We start from the raw sequence: 22,871 nt of genomic DNA, 5'->3' as shown, positions 1-22,871 counted from the left end.
CCCAGTACCCTGCCCTTAGTCACTGTCATTAGCTGGCTACCACCTGGTTACTCAACCCTATGTACATAGTCATGGGCTCACTGGTCACTTTAATGTTTACATACTGTTTTCGTAATTTCATGTTTATACTGTACCCTAGTCAATGCCACTCCGACATTGATCGTCTTGATATTTGTATATTTCTTAATTCTTTATTTTACTTTGTGTATTGTTGTGAATTGTTAGATACTACTGCACTGTTGGAGCTAGGAACACAAACATATCGATACACCCGCAATAACATGTTAAAAATGTGTGACCAATAAAATTAGCTTTGAAACATGGGATCAACGTTTATATTTGTGTCCAGGGTACTTTCCCTGAAGAACTGCGCACCTTTGGGGAAAAACATGTAATTCAGTACAAACCGTCACGCACACCCGCCCAGAGCCTTGCCTGGGAGATGCCGAGACCATAGAAATAGTGATGCCTGAAACTCCGTATTTGACCACGCCCACACACATCTAGGCGCAACTGAGGTTGTTCGATTACCGGGCTAAGGCCCGAGACATGACCAGGCAGAGGAATGAGCACTCTTCTCAAATTGAACAGTAATCATACCGGCCGATCCTACATCATTAACACACGTGCTTGGCATCATGCCCCTTGTGCTGTTGTCTGTGCCCAATAATGTTTGTACCATGTTTTGTGTTGCTACCATGTCATGTGTTGCTGCCATGCTATGTTGTTTTATGTCTATCTTTATGTTGTGTTGTCTCTTGTCATGATGTGTGTTTTGTCCAAAATGTGTATTTAATCCCAGCCCCCGTTACTGTAGGAGGCCTTTTGCCTTTTGGTAGGCCGTCATTGTAAATACGAATCTGTTCTTAACTGACTTGCCTAGTTAAATATAATTACGCCGGGAAACCCGGCTCATGCCCCGGAGGCTGCCTCGTTACAAAATGCAATCACCTTTCACCCGCTTTAAACTCCTCCTACATGGTGAACCGGGCCATCTTAATCGAATCCCCTCACTTGCTGTTCCTTGAGCTTGTTTGAGCGAGACGTGTTGACATTATCCAAAACATTTCCCACAACAGTCAGGAAAGAAAATGAGTCTTCCAGACTCCAGATCGCCGGGCAAACAGTCTTCTCCGGGGCTACAGGTAAGGAAAAGGTGTTCATTGTGAACTAGTCATTCAGGAAAAGCATCTGGAATGTTTGGATGAAGTTGTTTATTTGTTAACTTCTTCAGCTTTTCGATTACCTTCAGCCTGAGACGGTATAAAGTAGCCAAAATGTTCTCTCTCTCTAGGTAATGAATACAGTCTGCTTTGTCACCGATTTACGAGTTTGTTCTAAAATAGTAGCCTTATGATGACATGTGTATTCTACACTGTTGCGATCTCACGCAAATCTGGGCCAGTAATTCACGAAGCGTTTCAAAGTAGGAGTGCTGCTCCAGGAACAGTTTTGCCTTTTATATCATAATTAATATGATTATACGGGGGACCTGTTCCTAGAGTAGCACTCCTACTAGAGTAGCACTCCTACTCTAAGAACTATAAGTTCTTGGCTCTCATACTGTCAAGTGTGGAGGGTGTTGCTGCTCTGCTGACCAGGCAGGTAGGCACATCCTTGAGACGACAGTATTTATCTACCGTGTAGTAGTTGGACGATTCCTTATCTCACACTGAGTCAGTTCACCTCTTGAGACTAATAGCTTAGAAATGGACTTGCTGACTGATTGCCACATTGTTATGTAGGCGGTGTCCCTACTTCTTTCATCACATAATTAAATATATTATTTGAAACAATGAATTGAATGTTTATTTGTGCTTCATTGATGTGAAGTGGGCCTTGACCATACTCCGTTCCTAGCCCGTTCCCTAACAGTTTCTAACCCTAACGGTCACTATCCCTAACCTATATCCCTCCCTGTACCTAACCTTCGCAGTCTCCCTGTCCCCAGAGTTGTTCTGTAGTGCAGCTGAATGTGGGTGGTCATGTGTTCACCACATCTCTGACTACGCTGCGTAAACACCCTGACTCCCAGCTGGCCTTCATGTTCAGTAGTGGTCAGCAATCCAAACTGCCCACCGACGCCAAGGGACGCTACTTCATCGACCGCGACGGGACGCACTTCGGAGCCATTCTTCAGTTCCTACGCACCCAGCGCCTGCCCACAGAGAGTGTTCTGGAGGTTTGTGACAAACACACACACTAGCCCATATGTTGGAACCCTGAACCAATGAGGTAGCCCATCATGCATTATCATCCCTGAGATCTTTTGCCCCCAGTAGTTACGAAACTTCATAATATGAGAGTCCTACGTGTGGTTGTGTGTAACAGGTTTACCAGGAGGCGCTCCACTATGACATCAGAACCCTGGTGAAGCAGCTGCAGGACTCAGCCCAGCTGTTTGGAGAAACAGTGGGGAGGCAGCAGTTCATCTCCAGGGTCCCCAACTATTTGGAGAACCTGGAGGTACAATAACAATACCTAACGATATAATAACAATACGTAATGCCTGGGGTGATCCAGCAGCCTAAGCCGCTGTCTCTGGATTACATGTATTGAACTATTGTGGCGAGTATGAGTTTGAATCCGACCCAGTGCTCTAGCACTCTCTCTGCGCCCATCTACTCTATCTATCCTGTCCAGTAAACACAACAAATGTGAATGGAGTGGGACTGACCCACTCCTTAAAAAAATACAAAGACTGCCTCTACATCGTCCCTGTCAAATAACTGATATCAATTAATGAGATATTATTTTTGGTCACCGTTATATGACTACCAGGTGTTGGTGAGAGTGGCCCGAGCAGAAGCCATCGCAGCCCGTCACTCTGCTGTCATCGTTTGTGTTCTGAGGACAGAGGAGGACCTGGGTCGCTATGACCATGCCGTCAACAACCTGGAGGAACAGGAAGTGGTGCGGTTCGGACCGTGGAAGGTGTGTAACTGTACTTGTGTTTCAGTGTGTGTACATATACATAAACTATTAAGTACAGGACTACTACTGATGCCACAAAGGCACTTTCAACTGGAAAAGTAGTTTTTTCGTGACAGTTCCTCTTTAAATGGTGCTGGGGTTTCGCTTTCAAATACTCGTTTCAATGTTCCACGATGGGATTTGCTGGATAGGAGGATCACTACGGAAGAACCAGTCACACAACGTGTTACACGGCTAGCTATCGAGACCTGGTTAGCCCATGCTGCAAAACATAAGCTAACTTGGTCAGCTCGCTGGAAAGCAAGCTAACTACACTAGCATTCATACTTGCACAGCGGCAGTGTTACTAGCTCCCTTCTCGTTTATTTTAACCTACGTTCACTCGTTTGTGCTAATTAGCTTATACAGACACTTTAGTCTTGTGGCTCTACTGTCGTGGGAGACAATCAGCCTGAAGTCAAAAACCGCGCCCACGCGGTTCCCTTTGGCTAGCACTGTGCTAGCTAAAACGCACCTTAGCCACTTAAGGTAGCTGCTAGCTAGCTAATGCCTTACTAGCCTCGTGGCTATAGCGTTCATACTATGCTAACTAGCCATTAGCCGCAAGGCTTCTAACAAGCTAATCACTGGATCCACCACATTCTTGCGCTTACAGTTCCATAATTGCGAGAAAGGATTTACTTTTTTGTGCTTCAACTGCTTGGAAGGGAACATTCTCAGGCAGCACTTGACGACCCCAAGTACTGTGAGCACTGCAAAACGCTGACTAGGGCGGGTTTGAGGAGGAGGCTCAATCGTGCCTCGGTCACCCCCTCTTCACTGCAAATCCACCGGCCGAGGATGAGCTTCAGCTCCACACAACCTCGACCCCATTTGTGGCGAGGTTATGGATTCAGATTGTCATTGGGTCTACACTCATGTAGCCTTAATTAATTAATGCATCTTTCAAAAAATGCACTTTTTTTGTAGAAAGAAATGTTGGAACACATGAAAAGGGGCTGAGATACAGGTCCAGAGACTGAAGAGGAAGCGAGACACCCCACAATTGTATTTATTTATTCTGGTTCAATGAACTAAGTAGATCATAGACACCAATGCAATAGCAACTGGCTATGGCAGACACACTCAGTTAAATATACAACAACAAAAAATGGAACAACAACAAAAAATGGCATGGTAAACCGCCTTAGTGAATGCTATATATGTATGTGGAAACCCCTTCAAATTAGTGAACTCGGCTATTTCAGCCACACCCGTTTCTGACAGGTGTATAAAATTAGGCACACAGCCATGCAATCTCCATAGACAAACATTGGCTGTAGAATGGCCTTACTGAAGAGCTCAGTGACTTTCAACGTGGCATCGTTAGTTTGTAAAATGCTAGAGCTGCCTGGGTCAACTGCAAGTGCTGTTATTGTGAAGTGGAAACTTCTTAGTGCAACAACAGCTCAGCCAAGTGGTAGGACACACAATCTCTCACAACGGAACCGCCGAGTGCTGAAGTTCGTAGCACGTAAAAATAGTCTGTCCTCGGTTGCAACACTCACTACGTTGCTTCCAGAGGCAGTTTGGAACTTCGTCAGCACAAGGACTGTAAGTCGGGAGCTTCATGAAATGGGATTCCTGGCCGAGCAGCCACACACAAGCCATTGGACTGGAGCTATTTTTATTTTACCTTTATTTAACTAGGCAAGTCAGTTAAGGACAAATTCTTATTTTCAATGACGGCCTAGGAACAGTGGGTTAACTGCCTGTTCAGGGGCAGAACGACAGATTTGTACCTTGTCAGCTCGGGGGTTTGAACTTGCAACCTTCCGGTTACTAGTCCAAAGCTCTAACCACTAGGCTACCCTGCCGCCCCAATTCACCATCTGGCATTCCGACGGTCAAATTTGGGTTTGGCGAATGCCAAGAGAACCCCAATGCATAGTGCCAACTGTAAAGTTAGGTTGCGGAGGAAAAATGTTTTGGGGCTGTTTTTCATGGTTCGTCTAGGCCCCTTAGTTCCGGTGAAGGGAAATCTTAACGCTACAGTATACAATTACATTGTAAACTATTCTGTGCTTCCTACTTTGGCAACTGTTTGGAGAAGGGCCTTTCCTGTTTCAGCATGACAATGCCCCTGTGCACAAAGCGAGGTCCATACAGAAATGGTTTGTCGAGATTGATGTGGAAGAACTTGACTGGCCTGCACAGAGCCCTGACCTCATCCATTGAACACCCTTTGGAATGTTGACTGTGAGCCAGGCCTAATCGCCCAACCTCACTAATGCTCTTGTGGCTGAATAGAAGCAAGTCCCCGCCGCAATATCCCAACATCTAGTGAAAAGCCTTCCCAGAAGATTGGAAACTCTTATAGCAGCAAACCAACTTCATAATAATGCCCATGATTTTGGAATGAGATGTTTGACTAGCGTGCCTCAGGGAGATGATGGACCTGTGTTACTAACACCGCCGGTACCTCCCTCTCTGGAAAGAAGAGCTTTTCTGCCTCCATTCTTCAGAAGACGTACAAAGCCTCAGCCCAGTCAGTCCGAGCACTCAACGTGACCTCTTTATTGCTAGCTTACCAGCAAAAAGTTACTGGAGGAAGTGGGGGAAAAAAAATGAATTTGGACATTTTAAGGCTGTGGTTGTACCATGAGTGGTGAGAGCGAGGGCACTTTGGTTAAGCTTGTCCAGCTTGACAGACAAATAAAAAGTGGGCCTACTCGATACACCGGTAACACGCAAGGAGTGGTTTGGTCCCGCTGCCGTGTGTCAGAAGTGTAACATTTGTATGAAAGAAGGCGACGACATCTGGCAGACCTGGGCCCTGTTGCCACCTGTTGGTTCCTGCAACTATCCTTCCCAGCCTCGCAGCTGAGATGGGGCAACAAGCTGGTTTTGAAGGACCAAAGCCCCTGGCGACACAGCAGACTGCCAATACCCAGGTTCGAAACTTGAACCAGGGTAACCCTGGGGGTAAACAGTCTTTTGCCGCAGCAATGTTCCGCCCTCTTAACCTCCCTAAGGGGGGCAAGAGGGGTCGACCAACCTACTATTTTCCACATTGTAGAATACTAGTGAAGACATCAAAACTATGAAATAACACATGGAATCATGTAGTAACCAAATAAGTAGCCACCCTTTGCCTTGATGAAAGTTTTGCATGCTCTTGGCATTTTCTCAACCAGCTTCATGAGGTAGTCACCTGGAATGCTTTTCTAACATTCTTGAAGGAGGTCCCACATATACTGAGCACTTGTTGGCTGCTTTTCCTTCACTCTGCGATCCGACTCATCCCACACAGTCTCAATTTGGTTGAGCTCGGGGGATTGTGGAGGTCAGGTCATCTGATGCAGCACTCCATCACTATAAATCTTGGTAAAATAGCCCTTACACAGCCTGGAGGTGTGTTGGGTCATTTCCCTGTTGAAAAACAAATTATAGTCCCACAATGCCCAAACCAGGTGGGGTGGCGTATCGCTGCAGAGATTACTGTGGTAGCCTGCTGTTTAAGTGTGCTTTGAATTTTAAATAAATCACAGACCGTGTCACCTGGAAAGCATCCCATACCACCACCTCCACCATGCTTTGATGGGAAATACAAATGCGGAGATCCGTTCACCCACTCCGCATCTCACAAAGACACAGCGGTTGGGACCAGAAATCTCCAATTTGGACTCCAGACCAAAGGACAGATTTCCACTGGTCTAATGTCCATTGCTCGTGTTTCTTGGCCCAAGCAAGTCATCTTATTGGTGTCCTTTAGTAGTGGTTTCTTTGCAGCAATTTAACCAAGAAGACCTGATTCACACAGTCTCCGCTGAACAGTTGATATTGAGATGTCTGTTACTTGAACTCGGTGAAGCATTTATTTGGGCAGGTAACTCTAATGAACTTCTCCTCTGCAGCAGAGGTAACTCTCTGTGTCTTCCAATCCTCTGGCGTCCTAATGAGATCCAGTTTCATCATAGCTCTTGATTAAATTTTCCGGATTAACTGACCTTCATGTCTTAAAGTAATAATGGACTGTTGTTTCTCTTTGCTTATTTGAGCAGTTCTTGGTCTTTTACCAAATAGGGCTATCTTCTGTATACCCCCTACCTTGTCACAACACAACTGGAAGGAAAGAAATTCCCACAAATGTAACTTTAACAAGGCACATCTGCTAATTGAAATGCATTCCAGGTGACTACCTCATGAAGCTGGTTGAGAAAATGCGAAGCTGTCAAGGCAACGGGTGGCTACTTTTAAGAATCTGAATTTGTTTAACACTTTTTTGGTTACTACATGATCCCATATGTTATTTCATAGTTTTGATGTCATCACTATTATTCTGCAATGTAGAAAAATAGTAAAAAATAAAGAAAAACCCTGGAATGAGTAAGTGTTCTAAGTCTTTTGACCGGTAGTGTATTTCCTTTGCAGCAGCACACGTTCATGGAGAATCTGCACTTTACCCCCAAGCGCCCTCCTCCCCTATACTCTCCCCTTTGCGCCTGTTCAGGTTCCAGCCAGGAAGTCCGCTCTCCCGGCACCCTTATCAGGCGACAGAGACCCAGACAGCTATCTGGTACTCCCAAGTCCACAATGCTCAGGCTTTCTCCTCATCCTTTTTTTTTTTTTTACCCTGCGCTTGGCTCACGCAGTTGGGCCACTGCCTGCTCTACCTCCTTTTACTGGAGCGAGCGGCTGAGGATACTTTTGCTGTTGTTAACCTTCCTCCCCGGAGTAGGGCCAAGACAGATCAGACACTGCTTTACTGCAAGGGTGATATCTTGTTTTTTTTTCTCTGTTAAGCAGAGTGATGGAACAAGGCTTATCCCTCATATTAGAGCCTCTCGACAGCCAGGGAAGCTCTGGTTGCCAGAGATCACCCTCCTGCTTTACAACCAGCTCTGGCAGCTACCATTACCCAGTGATCTTTTGGCCCAAGCGAACAAGATTTTCCACCCTGCCCCAGGAACCATTGCCCTCTGGGCCTGGCCCATGAGAGGATGAATCTGAATGCGACAAAGTTTCCACTCCGAGTCAATGAGACTATCCAGAGTGCCACTGTATGGAACTAGTGGTGCGTTTTTGATTTTGATCCCATTGGATAGTGGAGGCTGTTATACTGGCGACCCCACATACATTTGAGGTTTTACCGACTGGATGTCACTGCACCTTTCTTTGGCGCATACTGCCCTCAGTGTCGGATCCTGAGGATTGATCATGTCGGACCGTGATACGGGAGTTGGGCATATCCCATAGTGAGACATCGAATCAAGTATTTGAAAGCTAACTCCAGGTTAATTGCGTAACCCCGGTTCTCTGAGAATATTGGTGAGATGTGCGAGCAGGGAAATGCAGTGAGACGAGTGCAGTGAAGAAGAGGCATGCTTGAGATTGATCAGAGTGTGGGGAGAGTGGCGCCTTATAAAGAGGGAGGGACACCTCATTCGCCTATCTGTCACACAACCCAATGTTGTGTGATTGGTTCTGCCGTAGCGATCCGCCTATCCAGTGAATCCCATAGTGAGACATCATTCTCACTCATATTCTCAGAGAACATGGGTTACGCAAGTAACCTTGAGTTATGTTTCTCTCATTGTGTGTGTTTGTGTCGCTACAGGCCCCACCGACTGCCATTGACCTGTTGGACTGTATCAAGATGGATGTAGAGGCCAGGGGATACAAAGTGAGATACGAGCCTCACAGCTCAGACAGAAGCTTTTTGTTCAAGACCAATGATGGCTTCCTGTACAAACTCATCTTCACTTGGTGGTAACAGAATGACAAGTGTGTGGTGTAGAACATCTATGGTGACCTTCTGATTCTCTACCCTTCTCCAGAAGTGTGCACTCCCCCTCATGCATTTAAAACCATTTGATTTGTGTTAACAAGTCTGGAAGGTCTTTCCACCATATTTATTACACCAGTCCGTTCCTTTTAAATCCACAAGGGGGACTGTATGAGTGCTCACTTCACCCTTCACGTTCCCAGACAGAGACGTGCACAGAGATCCTATTATATTAGAATCTATTTAGAAAATTATTGGATCATATTGAAGTTCTAATGTGTCATTCTATGGAGGTGTGTGTGTATGTATGCTCCCCTATGTATTTATTTGGACAGTGAAGCCAAAACGTTTAATTGGGATCTATACTCCAGCATTTGGATTTGAGATCAAATGTTTTATATGAGGGTATTTTCATACATATTTACTGTTTTATGTATCTAATCCCCCCCCCCCCCATTTGAAGGTGTGTAACACTGGTTAACCCTATCAACCCCGATCAGCATGTCAAACCAAAAACGTTTTTTTCAAAATGTTTGCTAATTTATAATACAAAAAAACTACAGCAATATCACATTTACATAAGTATTCTGACTCTTTACTCAGTACTTTGTTGAAGCACCTTTGGCAGCAATTACAGCCTTGACTCTTATTGTGTATGACTCTACAAGCTTGGCACACCTGTATTTGGGGAGTTTCTCTCATTCTTCTCTGCAGATGCTCTCAAGCTCTGTCAGGTTGGATGGGGACTGTTGCTGCACAGCAATGTTTAGGTCTCTCCAGAGATGTTCAAGTCCAGGCTCTGGCTGGGCCACTCAAGGACATTCAGAGACTTGTCCCGAAGCCACTCCTGCGTTGTCTTGGCTGTGTGCTTAGGGTTGTTGTCCTGGTGAATATTCACCCCAGTCGGATGTCCTGAATACTCTGGAGCAGGTTTTCATCAAGGATCTCTCTCTACTTTGCTTCGTTCATCTTTGCCTCGATCCTGACTAGTCTCCCAGTCCCTGACGTTGTAAAAACCCTCCACAGCATGATGCTGCCACCACCATGCTTCACCCTAGGGATGGTCCCAGTTTCCTCCAGATGTGATGCTTGACATTTAGGCCAAAGAGCTCAATCTTGATTTCATCAGACCAGAGAATCTTGTTTCTCATGGTCTGAGAGTCTTTAGGTGCCTTTTGGCAAGCTCCAAGAGGGCTGTCATGTGCCTTTTACTGAGGAATGGCTTCCGTCGGGCCACTCTACCATAAAGGCCTGATTGGTGGAGTGCTGCAGAGATGGTTGTCCTTCTGGAAGGTTCTCCCGTCTCCACAGAGGAACTCTGGAGCTCTGTCGGGGTCAACCATTGGGTTCTTGGTCACCTCGCTGACCAAGGCCCTTGTCCCCGATTGCTCAGTTTGGCCGGGCGGTCAGCTCTAGGAAGAGTCTTGGTTGTTCCAAACTTCTTCCATTTAATAATGATGGAGGCCACTGTGTTCTTGGGGACCTTCAATGCTGCAGACATTTCTTGGTATCCTTTCTCAGATCTGTGCCTCGACACAATCATGTCTCGGGGCTCTACGGACAATTCCTTTGACCTCATGGCATGGTTTTTGCTCTGACATGCACTGTCAACTGTGTGACCTTTATATAGATGGGTATGTGTCTTTCCAAATCATGTCCACTCAATTGAATTTACCACAGGTGGACTCCAATCAAGTTGAATAAACATCTCAAGGATGACCAATGGAAATGCACTAATTTCGAGTCTCATAGCAAAGGGTCTGAATACTTATGTAATACTTATGTAAATACGTTTTTAAATTATTTTATACAATTGCTAAACAGTTCTCAACCTGTTTTCGCTTTGTCATTATTGGTTATTGTTTGTTGCGGAGGTTAATTTTTCTTAAATCCATTTTAGTCTGTAACGTAGCAAAATTTAAAAAAGTAAAGGGATCTGAATACTTTCCGAAGGCACTCTATATTTACCCTCACAATGAAGTGTTTTACAATTATTATTTTTGGGTATCAACCCGATAAATGTAATTGATATGAATGCTGTAAGTAGTGACGGTGACAACTCTGTGGAGTTTGGAGTTTGCGACATCAACTATCTGAGCTTATTATAGACATTGTGTCCTGGGGTTTCCTATGATCTTCTATGTAGAATGATCCCTTACCTTCTAACCAGTGGCGTAAAGTACTTAAGTAAAAAAATACTTGAAAGTACTACTTAAATAGTTTTTAGGGGTATCTCTACTTTACTATTTATATTTTGGTAACTTTTGCTTTACTACATTCCTAAAGAAAATTATGTACTTTTTACTTCATACATTTTCCCTGACACCCAAATGTACTCGTTACATTTGGAATGCTTAGCAGGACAGGAAAATTGCCTAATTCACACACTTATCAAAAGAGCATCCCTACCTACCCTGATCTGTCATTCTCACTAAACACATGCTTTGTTTGTAAATTATGTCTGAGTGTTGGAGCATGCCCCTCGCTATCCGTAAAATAAAAAAAACTGGAAAATGATGCCATCTGGTTTGCTTTATGTAAGGAATTTGAAATGATTTATACTTTTGATACTTAAGTATATTTAAAACCACACACTGACAGATTTAGCTTACTGCTGCCATTTACAGTTTGCCTGTATATCGTATGCTAATTATTTAGATAAAAAGCAGTAGCAATGTATTTAATCCAGTTTATCAAATGCAGGTCATGTATTACAATGAAACACTGAATTAATGCATAATAATTGCTAAATCATATTTTAAAGGTCAATTCGGGGACTGTATTTTAATAGTTTTATCTGTTTATTCGCGTCTGAATTTGTCTCGCCAGCCAGCCAGTGGGTCTTAGTTTATGATCTGGCAGAGGGAGAGACTGCCAGATCCTTAATGTAGCCATTGAATGTATTATACAGCCAATACATTAAGGAACTGTCCCTCTCTCGACGTAAAGGCTCCTGCCTTCATAAAATCATTCATAACCCCTTCATGAATATTGCAGTATCATTCATAATAACCTTCAAACCAAATTAATACCTGATGAAGATCCTTTCAGGATCAAAACATTATTTGTGCCTCCCGGGTGGCGCAGTGGTTAAGGGCGCTGTACTGCAGCGCCAGCTGTGCCATCAGAGTCCTTGGATTCGCGCCCAGGCTCTGTCGTAACCGGCCGCGACCGGGAGGTCCGTGGGGCGACGCACAATTGGCCTAGCGTCGTCCGGGTTAGGGAGGGCTTGGTCGGTAGGGATGTCCTTGTCTTATCGCGCACCAGCGACTCCTGTGGCGGGCCGGGCGCAGTGCGCGCTAACCAAGGTTGCCAGGTGCACGGTGTAGCCTCCGACACGTGCGGCTGGCTTCCGGGTTGGATGCACGCTGTGTTAAGAAGCAGTGCGGCTGGTTAGGTTGTGTATCGGAGGACGCATGACTTTCAACCTTCGTCTCTCCCGAGCCCGTACGGGAGTTGTAGCGATGAGACAAGATACTAGCTACTACAACAATTGGATACCACGAAATTGGGGAGAAAAAGGGGTAAAAATTTAAAAAAATATATATATATATTATTTGTTTGTGAATAAAGGTACCTTGTGGAGCTTATGCGTGTGCGGGCTCTATTTAATACAACATCAATCACATGTAATTTAAAACGAAAGTTCTGTTTTCATTACAGTATTGCTATTATTATCACGTTATTTTTATAGTATAAATATCTGGTGGGATTGAGCTGGGTTAAAATAGTATTCTGGGTTAAAATAGTATTCTGGGTTAAAATAGTATTCTGGGTTAAAATAGTATTCTGGGTTAAAATAGTATTCTGGGTTAAAATGGTATTCTGGGTTAAAATGGTATTCTGGGTTAAAATAGTATTTTAAATCTTTCCGCTTGAGCCTGCCTGACGTGCCAGATTGATGGGTTTTGCAATTTTGGGACTATTCCATGTCCATCAAAATAAGGGAAATAATACATAGAAATATTGATTTTGGTAAGTTTAATACATGATTGGTTGAAGTTATTCATAAACATTTGCTACTCCCCTGATAACGTAATTACCCCCTGATGACATAATAAGCAGAAAAGTTATTACGGTAACTTGTCAATTTATTATGTTATCGGTTCTATTCTGTGTTACGTTCTGATTTTATTTAGAAAATTGATGTCATGAATAGTTTCATAAAGGTTTTATGAATGCCAATCTATAATCAAGTAAAGTATTACCTGTGTGTGTGTGCATTTCAATGTACTTTTTAGTGTCTACTATATGTATGAGTATTAAATTACTTTGGTGTCTGTCTGCATGTGTGTACAATATGATGTGTGCTTGTGAGCAGGGTTGGGGAGTAACTGTAGTCTGATAAATAATAAAAACACTTGAATAAGTAACATTACACATACTTTTGAGAAAAAATATTATTTTAAATTCAGAAAGTTTTTTTTATTTCACCTTTATTTAACCAGGTAAGCCAGTTGAGAACAGGTTCTCATTTACAACTGTGACCTGGCCAAGATAAAGCAAAGCAGTGCGACAAAAACAACACAGTTACACAAACAAATGTACAGTCAATAACACAATAGAAAAATCTATGTACAGTGTGTACAATAAATAGGCCATAGTGACAAAATAATTACAATTAGCATTAATACTGGAGTGATAGATGTGCAGATGATGATGTTCAAGTAGAGATACTGGGGTGCAAGAGGGTAAGTAATAATATTGGGATGAGGTAGTTGGGTGTGCTATTTACAGATTGGTGGTGTACAGGTACAGTAAGCTGCTCTGACAGCTGATGCTTAAAGTTAGAGAGGGAGATATAAGACTCCAACTTCAGTGATTTTTGCAATTCGTTCCAGTCATTGGCAGCAGAGAACTGGAAGGAAAGGCGGCCGAAGGAAGTGTTGGCTTTGGGGATGACCAGTGAAATATACCTGCTGTAGCGCGTGCTATGGGTGGGTGCTGCTATGGTGACCAGTGAGCTGAGATAAGGCAGACCGTTACCTAGCAAAGACTTATAGATGACCTGGAGCCAGTTGGTTTGGCGATGAATATGTAGTGCGGGCCAGCCAACAAGAGCATACAGGTCGCAGTGGTGGGTAGTATATGGGGCTTTGGTGACAAAACGGATGGCGCTGTGATAGACTACATCCAATTTGCTGAGTTGAGTGTTGGAGGCTATTTTGTAAATGACATTGCCGAAGTCAAGGATCGGTAGGATAGTCAGTTTTACGAGGGTATGTTTGGCAGCATGAGTAAAGGAGGCTTTGTTGCGAAATAGGAAGCCGATTAAATTTAATTTTGGATTGGAGATGCTTAATGTGAGTCTGGAAGGATACTTTACAGTCTTACCAGACACCTAGGTATTTGTAGTTGTCCACATATTCTAGGTCAGAACCATCCAGAGTAGTGATGCTAGTCAGGCGGGAGGGTGCGGGCAGCAATTGGTTGAAGAGCATGCACTTAGTTTTACTAGCATTTAAAAGCAGTTGGGAGGCCACGGAAGGAGTGTTGTATGGTGTTGAAGCTCGTTTGGAGGTTTGTTAGCACAGTGTCCAAAGAAGAGCCAGATTTATACAGAATGGCGTTGTTTGCGAAAAATACATGAAAGCTTTCTGTTTTCTCAATGACATTCAATTCAGCATTTAAAGTTTTAAGTTTATCACTTGAGCAATTCTGAACAGAAGTCAGAGACCACTATGATGACACACCAAATGCATTTGGATACTTTTTGTCTTCTTTTCATGCCATTTAAAGAGATTCTTCTATACTTTTTGTATACTTTTTAGCCAGTAGTTTTGAAAGTAGTGCTCACAAGCCAAAAGTGGTCCCCAGAAATTGCGTACCATGTCAAATACTGTATGTGCACCACGTCATTGCTCTCTCTTGATCTGCTGTGTGTGCACATCTTGCTGTCTTTCACTCAAATGGCGAGGGGCTGAAGCTCCTTAGCTAGAACCGGAATTGCTAGGTGGCTGGGCCATTTGGGGGGAAATGCCGGGATAAGGGCGCAGCACAGCTTCCAGTAAAATAGTAACATTCAAACTATGGATTCCATGTCTAATTAAGGTAAGATGGTAATTCTGTCCATAGATTATGCATGTATGAAGTGCACATTTACACAACCAGCCCAAAGCGGGAGGTTTTAAAAAAATCCAGAGGATGTCTTTAAAGGCCTAGTGCAGTCAAACATGATTTGCCTATGTTTTATATATTTCCACACTGAGGTTGGAATAATATTGTTAAAATTATGATTTTGCCCTTTTAGTGTAAGAGCTGTTTGAAAAGACCGCCTGAAATTTCAGCCTGTTTCTTGGTGGGATGGAGTTTTGGCCTGCCTTGTGACATCACCAGGGGCTAAATTGGTTAAGAGTTCCAAACCTCACTGCAAATAAGAGCATGTTTTCAGTTTTCCCCTCCCAATTCAAACCACTCCCAGACAGTCCTAGCAAAATTACTGCTTGAGAAATTGCACTCTGCTGAGAAGCAATTTTATTTTTTACCATTTTAATTTAAAACAATCACAGTAAGGTACTTAATTGTTACCCAGAAATGATTTGATATTGAGATAAAAACGGCTGCATTGAGGAAAGTAATTCAAGAATAAGTTACTGAATTTGGGTAATCCAAAAGTTACTTTACTGATGACAATTTAGACAAGTACACTGCCTATAGAAGGTCTACACCCAAATCAAATTTATTTATATAGCCCTTCTTACATCAGCTGATATCTCAAAGTGCTGTACAGAAACCCAGCCTAAAACCCCAAACAGCAAGCAATGCAGGTGTAGAAGCACGGTGGTTAGGAAACACACCCATGACAGGCCAAAACCTAGGAAGAAACCTAGAGAGGAACCAGGCTATGAGGGGTGGAGATTATAACAGAAAAATGCCAAGATGTTCAAATGCTCATAAATGACCAGCATGGTCAAATAATAATCACAGTAGTTGTCGAGGGTGCAACAAGTCAGCACCTCAGGAGTAAATGTCAGTTGGCTTTTCATAGCCGATCATTAAGAGTATCTCTACCGCTCCTGCTGTCTCTAGAGAGTTGAAAACAGCAGGTCTGGGACAGGTAGCACGTCCGGTGAACAGGTCAGGGCTCCATAACTGCAGGCAGAACAGTTGAACACCCTCCCCTATCCCCCATTTTGCTGCCTTAAAATAAAAGGGATTCAACTAGATTTGTTTTTCCTACAGATCTACACAACCTAATAACATTTTCAATGTGAAAGAAAGTTTTTTTATTCCTCAAAATATATAATTGGTTGTGTGAGTGAGTATTACTATATGAATTGCATGAGTTTGTTGTAATTGGCAGTGGGTGGTGGTATGTGCATCAAATTGAGGGAAGTAGTACATACCCAGCTGGGCCGATTCCAGCTGCGAGTCAGGGCACTCGGCCGACGTCATGTGACCCGAGTCTGGGCTGCCTTAGGCAGTATTACTTATGGCTAGGATGCGGTGGTTGAGCTCGGGCCGATTCCGGTGTGAGTTATCTGGCCCAAATGTATTACTTGGGGCTCGGGCCGATTGGGGCTACTCTCTGGCAGATGATTACATGGGCTGCTTTATATAACATTTAATTGTTTATTTTTCCATATTTGCTCATTGTTTCTGTGATAAAAAAATACAATGAACATTTAAATTAAATTATTTTAAGATTCCTGTTTTAAGTAGTATTTTGGTACTTTTCAAGGCAATTGATAAGCATTAAAAACTTTGTGGATGGAGTCTCCCGAGTAGCGCAGGTCTTAGACACTGCTACAGATGCTAGTTCGATACCTGTGCCTGCAGCGACCGGGAGATTGGCCCAGCATTGTCTGAGTTAGGGGAGGGTTTGGCCGGCCGGGATGTCCTTATCCAATCGCGTTGTAGCGACACTTGTGGCGGGCCAGGCGCATGCACGCTGACACGGTCACCAGGTGTTTCCTCCAACACCATTTTTTTGGGGGGGTGGATAGGTATAATTTCTATACATAAAATTTATAATAGCAATATTTAAAATGACTAAATTGGGTAATTTTGTATACATTTATTTACATTTGCATCGAGTCGCTTCTGGGGGGATTTTGGTAAGATGTCAGCTGAATTCCGGTAGACAGAAACAGCCCGATGTACTTGGGACAATTCTGGGCAGTCATTCATTTTGATTCCGGGCTGAGTCCGACACCCAATTCTGGGCCGATTCGATCAGTTCAGGCCCCCCAGAAGAGGACCACTTCTGGGCCAATTCCTCATTGCAAGCTGGGTAACATTGATTTTGGTATATTGTCACATGATTCTTTTTTGATGAATTACATTATTCATCAAAAAAGTTGTTACTCACCGGTTAATGTTATAACTTATTACATTTAGCGGAAAAAGTTAACCGTTCAACATTTTATTATATTAATCGGCAAGTTATTACATGAACCAGTTTTATTACATTAAAAAATCAAAAAAGTTATTACAAATAGAAAACTTGTTTATTACATCAACCGTTGGAAAATGTATTACATTAACTGGTGTTACAGACCTCACTGACCACTTTACTCGCCCTAGCAGAGCTGGTTAGACTTGTTTTCAAATAATCTGGACAGGTGAGGGACTATACCATAACTGTGTTACTGTTTTTGCATGTACAAGACACATTCAAGAAACACCCACATCTAAGCACGCTTCCAAGACGCAAATCTCACATTTCTTAATGAGGGCGAGGAAAACCGAGGCAAAATCAGCCAATCCAGCCCGTCTAACTTAAATGGGTGTACACTCCAGTTAAAACCAGTGGGACCATACTCACAAACGTTTGCTTAAACCGAGGTTTATACCTGGGTCTAAAATGGCTAGCTGCTATAGCTTTTCTCTTAGGCCGACCTGGCACAATTAGCCATTATGCTGTGGACGACCAACTGAGCACATAATTATATCAAATTGTATTTGTCACATGCATAATACAATAGGTAGACCTTACAGTGAAATGTTTACTTACAAGCCCTTAACCAACAATGCAGTTTTAAGAAAATACCTGTGGAAAAAAAAGATAAGGATAACAAATAATTAAAGAGCAACCGGTAACAGAATAATGAATCAACCTATCATAGACCTTACATAGTAGAGCCACCATCCAATCATATTTGTTAAACAGGTCAACTTGGCCACCAGAGGTTTATTTTGTTACCTGTCTCGGTCTAAATTTCTGACCCGGCACTAGCTGTATGTACCTAATAAACTGTCCGCCGAGTGTGTTGCATGATGCTTCCTTGACTAGGCTACTGTGACGTTACACAACATTCAAAAGGCACGTTTTTGCATATGATCAAATTCCACATTTTGCTTGTCCATTTCACACAAATCCATATACTTTTACAGAAGAAAGTAAAGGATTATATAACATAAGTTTGGATTCATACATTGTAAAACTCAAAGGCAAATGTCTCTTGTGGTGTTATCAAATAGCGATAATTTACCACCACTGCTATCCCAGACTGATGACGTAAGTGGTTAACTCGACAGTGATGGGATATGAATGTGACAAAGTAGCTGATTATAAAAATGTATCTAAAACGTCCATGTAGCCCCATAATATGCAATATTTGGTAATTAGGACCTAGCAGTGTGTTTGTAAACAAGCCTGGAGAAAGAAATAGGTCCTTATTAAATGTATTATTATTCTTTATTTTTTAAAGGTTGTGGCTGCACTTCCCTTCTCAACACACTAACACAATGTCAGGAACTAGTCACTCTAAACTGTGAGCCATTTGTCCAGACCCATTTCCACACGTGATCTAGTTACTTTGATTATCAGAACGTGCCAGTGGACTTCTGGTAAGGATGCTTTGGTGAAAATGTGTTGGCTCACGTCCAACTACATCACTGTTTTCTAATGGGAAGATACGGCATCTGTAACCAGATATAATTATGTGCTTTGCCGATCAGGGTCGTGGCTCCTTTTTTCCTCAAATTGTTATCCTTTTTCTTCTCCTTCTTTCTAGGCCTACAGTACACTTTCAGAGCCTACCCTCCCAGAGGGGATGACGGAAGGGTTGTGTCCCAAATGGCACCCTACAACTTTTTTTCATACTTTTTACAGGATGGATGGAATACATTGACCAATGTGTATTATAAATACATCATGACCCTCACTGGATTATTTGGGTCAAACATATCTCACAGTGACCCTGGAGAAACTAGATGCCTAGTTCAAGCCACAGTTCAACACATTGATTGAAACTGTCTCTATGTTCTATTCTCTAAGCAGATAGCTTCTCGGGGCTTGATCTAACATAAGTTTACATATTCTTGACCATATCATGATTTTCACTCTCAGGTCACAGGTCAAAAATGTGTGTTTATAGTTTCTCATTGTTGCATCATTCACACCAGACCAGTCTGAAGGGAGGCAATTAAGCCTAATGACACTCTGCACCTCCCTGGGACTAACCCTTCAATTGGTGTAACGAGAGACGAGACGGCGACCAAGGGCTACCTCTGTGGTTGTTTCAGCCTCTCTGGTCTCACAGGTAGGTGTTTCTAAATTGTTTTCAAGGGAATTGAGAGATACAGTGGACTAATGACCTGTTCTCTGAAGACTGACAGACAAATTCAGTAAACATGTTTTCTTGCTCAATTGACCAGCTTCTACATACTATACCCTAAGACATGAGGATAATGGACAGGCATTCAAGTCATCTACTTAGCATCCCAATGTCTTTGGGGTTTTATGTGGTATACACTTTGTTATATCTCAAACACACAATATTACATACCATTGTTTACCATCCCTTGAAGATATAACCATAGAAATAGGGTGGCAGAATATTACCCATTTTGAACCACTGAAACCCCAAAGGAGTTGTCTTTGTAATGACAGAAATGTTCAGCAAGACTAAAACAAGTGGCCTTCTGTCAAGTTTCAGGTATAGGGTATTGTGTTTCAGTCATCCCTAACCCAATATTAGTCGGGCCTGTGTACTACAGATGTAGGATCTTAAAACTATAAAAGTCTGGGCCTCCCGAGTGGCACAGTCGTCTAAGGAAGTGCTAGCTGTGCCACTAGAGATCCTGGTTTGAGTCCAGCCGGTCACAGCCGGAGACCCATGGTGTGGCGCACAATTGGCCCAGCATAGTCCAGGTTAGGGGAGGGTTTGGCTGGCAGGAATGTTCTTGTCCGATCGTGCATTAGTGTCTCCTGTGGCGGGCCGGGTGCAATGCATGCTGACATGGTCGCCAGGTGTACGGGGTCTCCTCCGACACATTGTGTCAAGAAGCAGTGCGGCTTGGCTTGGTTGTGTTTTGGAGGATGCACGGCTCTCGACCTTCGCCTCTTCCGAGTCCGTACGGGAGTTGCAGCATTGGGACAAGGCTGTAACTACCAATTGGATACCACGAAATTTGGGAGAATTCTTTTTTATAAAGGTCTAAGCCGTTTGGGTGGGTTGTAAGCGAAGATATGAAAATGTTTTATGATGGTCATACCATATTTGATTTGGAATTTTAGGACACCTTTAGGTATATAAAAAAAAAAAATTGACAAATTATTTCATAAAATATTGAATTTGACCTTTATTACTTTAGCCCAAAGAAACACAATGAATAACATTCATGAATGGCAAAAAATACAGTAAAAAAAGGAATCACAAGGAATACGATTTTAAAGTGTCTGTCCCATATCTAGGAGATATAAGACAGCTCAGGAAATGTGTTTTTTTGGCACAAAACTACCTCCATACTTTCATTAATTTGTATGGGTTACATTTGGACGAGTCTGTGACACTTGTGAGCAAAACGGAGAACTAGTGAGAGTCTCATCTTTCCAAAGTGGGGTCATATTAGTTTGTAGCTCAAACGGTACAGACAGAAGTTGGCACATCAGCATTATCATCCCGTGACACTTGTGGGGACATTCAAAGATAGACATTTTACTAATCGGTACCACCTCAACATTTTGGGGAGCATGATGCCCCTGGCTGGATGGGTTGTGTCAATCAAGACGTAAGCTGACATGAGGCCTGTAAACAGTCCGCTGATAGATGATACGGACCACTTCAATATGAACTTTATGAAGGTTATAGTACTTTGTACAAAGACCCATTTTTATACGCTCCGACAATATTTTACAGTGAATTTTGCAATTGAAATGTTTTCATTACATACATTTTTATCATTAATTCATGCAAAAACTGGCTACTACTATCCCTTCTCTGATTCACTTCCTGGAGCTGAGCAGTGGTAAAAAAAATTGCACAGATGTGAGCTAAACTTTGCTGAAATTTGTGCATTTTGTGGAAAGCCTTTAGAGACAAAGAAAAATGTACCCTTGTGGTCCAATTACTAAACAGGAATTTGGCCATGCTCTAAACAAGGTCTGTTCAAAATGTAGACCCAAAAAAATTGAACTTGAACAACATTAACTTGAAAATATAAAAATTGCACAGAAGTGAGCTAAACTTTGCTGAGATCTTTGCATTTTGTGGAAAGCGTGAATATGAACTTCAACAATATTACCTTGCTACATAAACAAAATCCTATTCTATCTCATACCTCATCTCATAGTCAGTCCTATAGACATGGTCTCATTAGGAAGGTAACCTCCAGAGTGAGCAGTGTGTGCTGAGGGGTTCACCTGTCTATCACTCCATACATCTCACACGTTGCTATGGCAGTTGAGATACTCAGATACTGCTCCATAAAGGAGTGGTGCGGAGAGTGGAGAAGTGTCATACCTACTGTAGGTATGATCTGGTCTGCTCAGGTGGAGGTGATCTGCTCTGGCCTTTAGAAGAGAGATACAGAGACCATTCAAATACACAGACCATACCAATGATCATCTTCAAGGAGAACCTACTTTGAAGACTTTGAAAATACTTACTTTGTTTCGATTAATCATCTAACTAATTCAGTTAAATATTGTTTAGGATGACTCTAACTTTTAGTTAAATTAAGTGAAGTGAAAATATATATATAATGCCTCATGCTCACCAGAATGTGATACAGGTTGAATACTGGTCTGTGTGCTCACTGCATTGTAATGTAGGTGGCTGCTGAAACTGGGTGGTTTTGGGTTGACTTGTTTGACATCTGAATGCCAACAACATTGTTTGAAGGAGAGCTATCATCGTTGAAAGGCTGTCAGACTGCTGTATGGGTGGGAGTTACTGTTAAAATGTAATCAAATTGTTTTTTAAATAGACCAACCAACAAAACTTGGACAAACTGATCATTCTCAGGCCCTGTGTACACTAGCCATGTGTGCCTGCTGTCAATGACAATGGAGTTCAACTCCTCCCAGCAGATAGTGTTTGTGCTGCATGGACTGAACGTGACACAGATAAACAAACACATCTACTTCTCATTTACTCTCATCCTATACATCTTCACCATTTTTGTGAATCTGATACTGATCGTTACCATTTTTCTGGAGAAAATGTTGCATGAACCTATGTATTTATTCCTCTGTAATCTGTGTATTAATGGTATCTATGGCGCTTCAGCTTTCTACCCAAAGATACTTTATGACCTTTTATTTGACTCTCATGTGATAACATACCCTGGGTGCATGACCCAGATATTGGTAATCTACTCCTTTGCTTTCTGTGAATTCACCAGCTTGACAGTGATGGCATATGACAGGTATGTTGCCATCTGTAAACCGTTACAATACCACTCTATCATGACTACTCGAAAAGTGTGGACACTGCTTCTTCTTACGTGGCTTTTCTCATGGCTAGAAAGTAGCATTGGGATGGGACTAACAGCTAGGTTACCCCTCTGTGGCGTCGACATCGATAAACTCTACTGCTCAAACTGGGCCGTCGTGAAGCTCTCATGCGTTGACACCACTCTGAACAACCTCTACGGTTTCATTCTCACGTTTTCTCATGTTTCTCAAACAATACTCATCCTGATATCCTACATGAACATCATCAAAGCGTCTTTGCGTTCCCGGGCGGAGAGGAAGAAGTTCATGCAGACCTGTCTGCCTCATCTGATCACCCTCACTAACTTCACCATATCCCTCACCTTCGATGTGATGTTTGCTCGCTACGGCAGCAACACCAGCCTGCTGGCCCTGAGGAATATCATGGCGGTGGAGTTCCTAGTTGTGCCTCCTCTGGTGAACCCTATCATATATGGGATGAAACTCACTCAGATTCGGAATAGAGTTGCACAGATGTTCAACCGGAAAGTTGCTGCCCTAATCTAA

At 42.8% G+C, this 22,871-nt stretch overlaps 2 protein-coding genes across 3 annotated transcripts; both read left to right on the top strand.

The window, feature by feature from the left end:
* Positions 1-1,012: 1,012 nt before the first annotated feature.
* On the top strand, positions 1,013-11,303 carry LOC139382536 (potassium channel tetramerization domain containing 14). Of its 2 annotated transcripts, none has more exons than XM_071126635.1 (5): positions 1,013-1,145; positions 1,952-2,182; positions 2,332-2,466; positions 2,782-2,934; positions 8,534-11,303. In XM_071126635.1, the coding sequence occupies exons 1-5, from the start codon at positions 1,092-1,094 to the stop codon at positions 8,687-8,689; spliced, it is 729 nt and encodes a 242-aa protein (XP_070982736.1). In that variant the 5' UTR covers positions 1,013-1,091; the 3' UTR covers positions 8,690-11,303. The 2 variants fall into 2 exon arrangements, with proteins under 2 accessions (XP_070982736.1, XP_070982735.1); XM_071126634.1 differs by having other exon boundaries at positions 1,028-1,145; positions 1,937-2,182.
* Positions 11,304-21,929: 10,626 nt separating this feature from the next.
* LOC139382755 (olfactory receptor 8I2-like) lies at positions 21,930-22,871 on the top strand. The gene has a single exon (XM_071126877.1). The coding sequence runs from the start codon at positions 21,930-21,932 to the stop codon at positions 22,869-22,871; it is 942 nt and encodes a 313-aa protein (XP_070982978.1).

Source organism: Oncorhynchus clarkii, chromosome 24, assembly GCF_045791955.1.
Source record: "Oncorhynchus clarkii lewisi isolate Uvic-CL-2024 chromosome 24, UVic_Ocla_1.0, whole genome shotgun sequence".
NCBI classification, from domain to species: Eukaryota; Metazoa; Chordata; class Actinopteri; order Salmoniformes; family Salmonidae; genus Oncorhynchus; species Oncorhynchus clarkii.
This window is presented reverse-complemented; position numbering and strand designations above follow the sequence as displayed.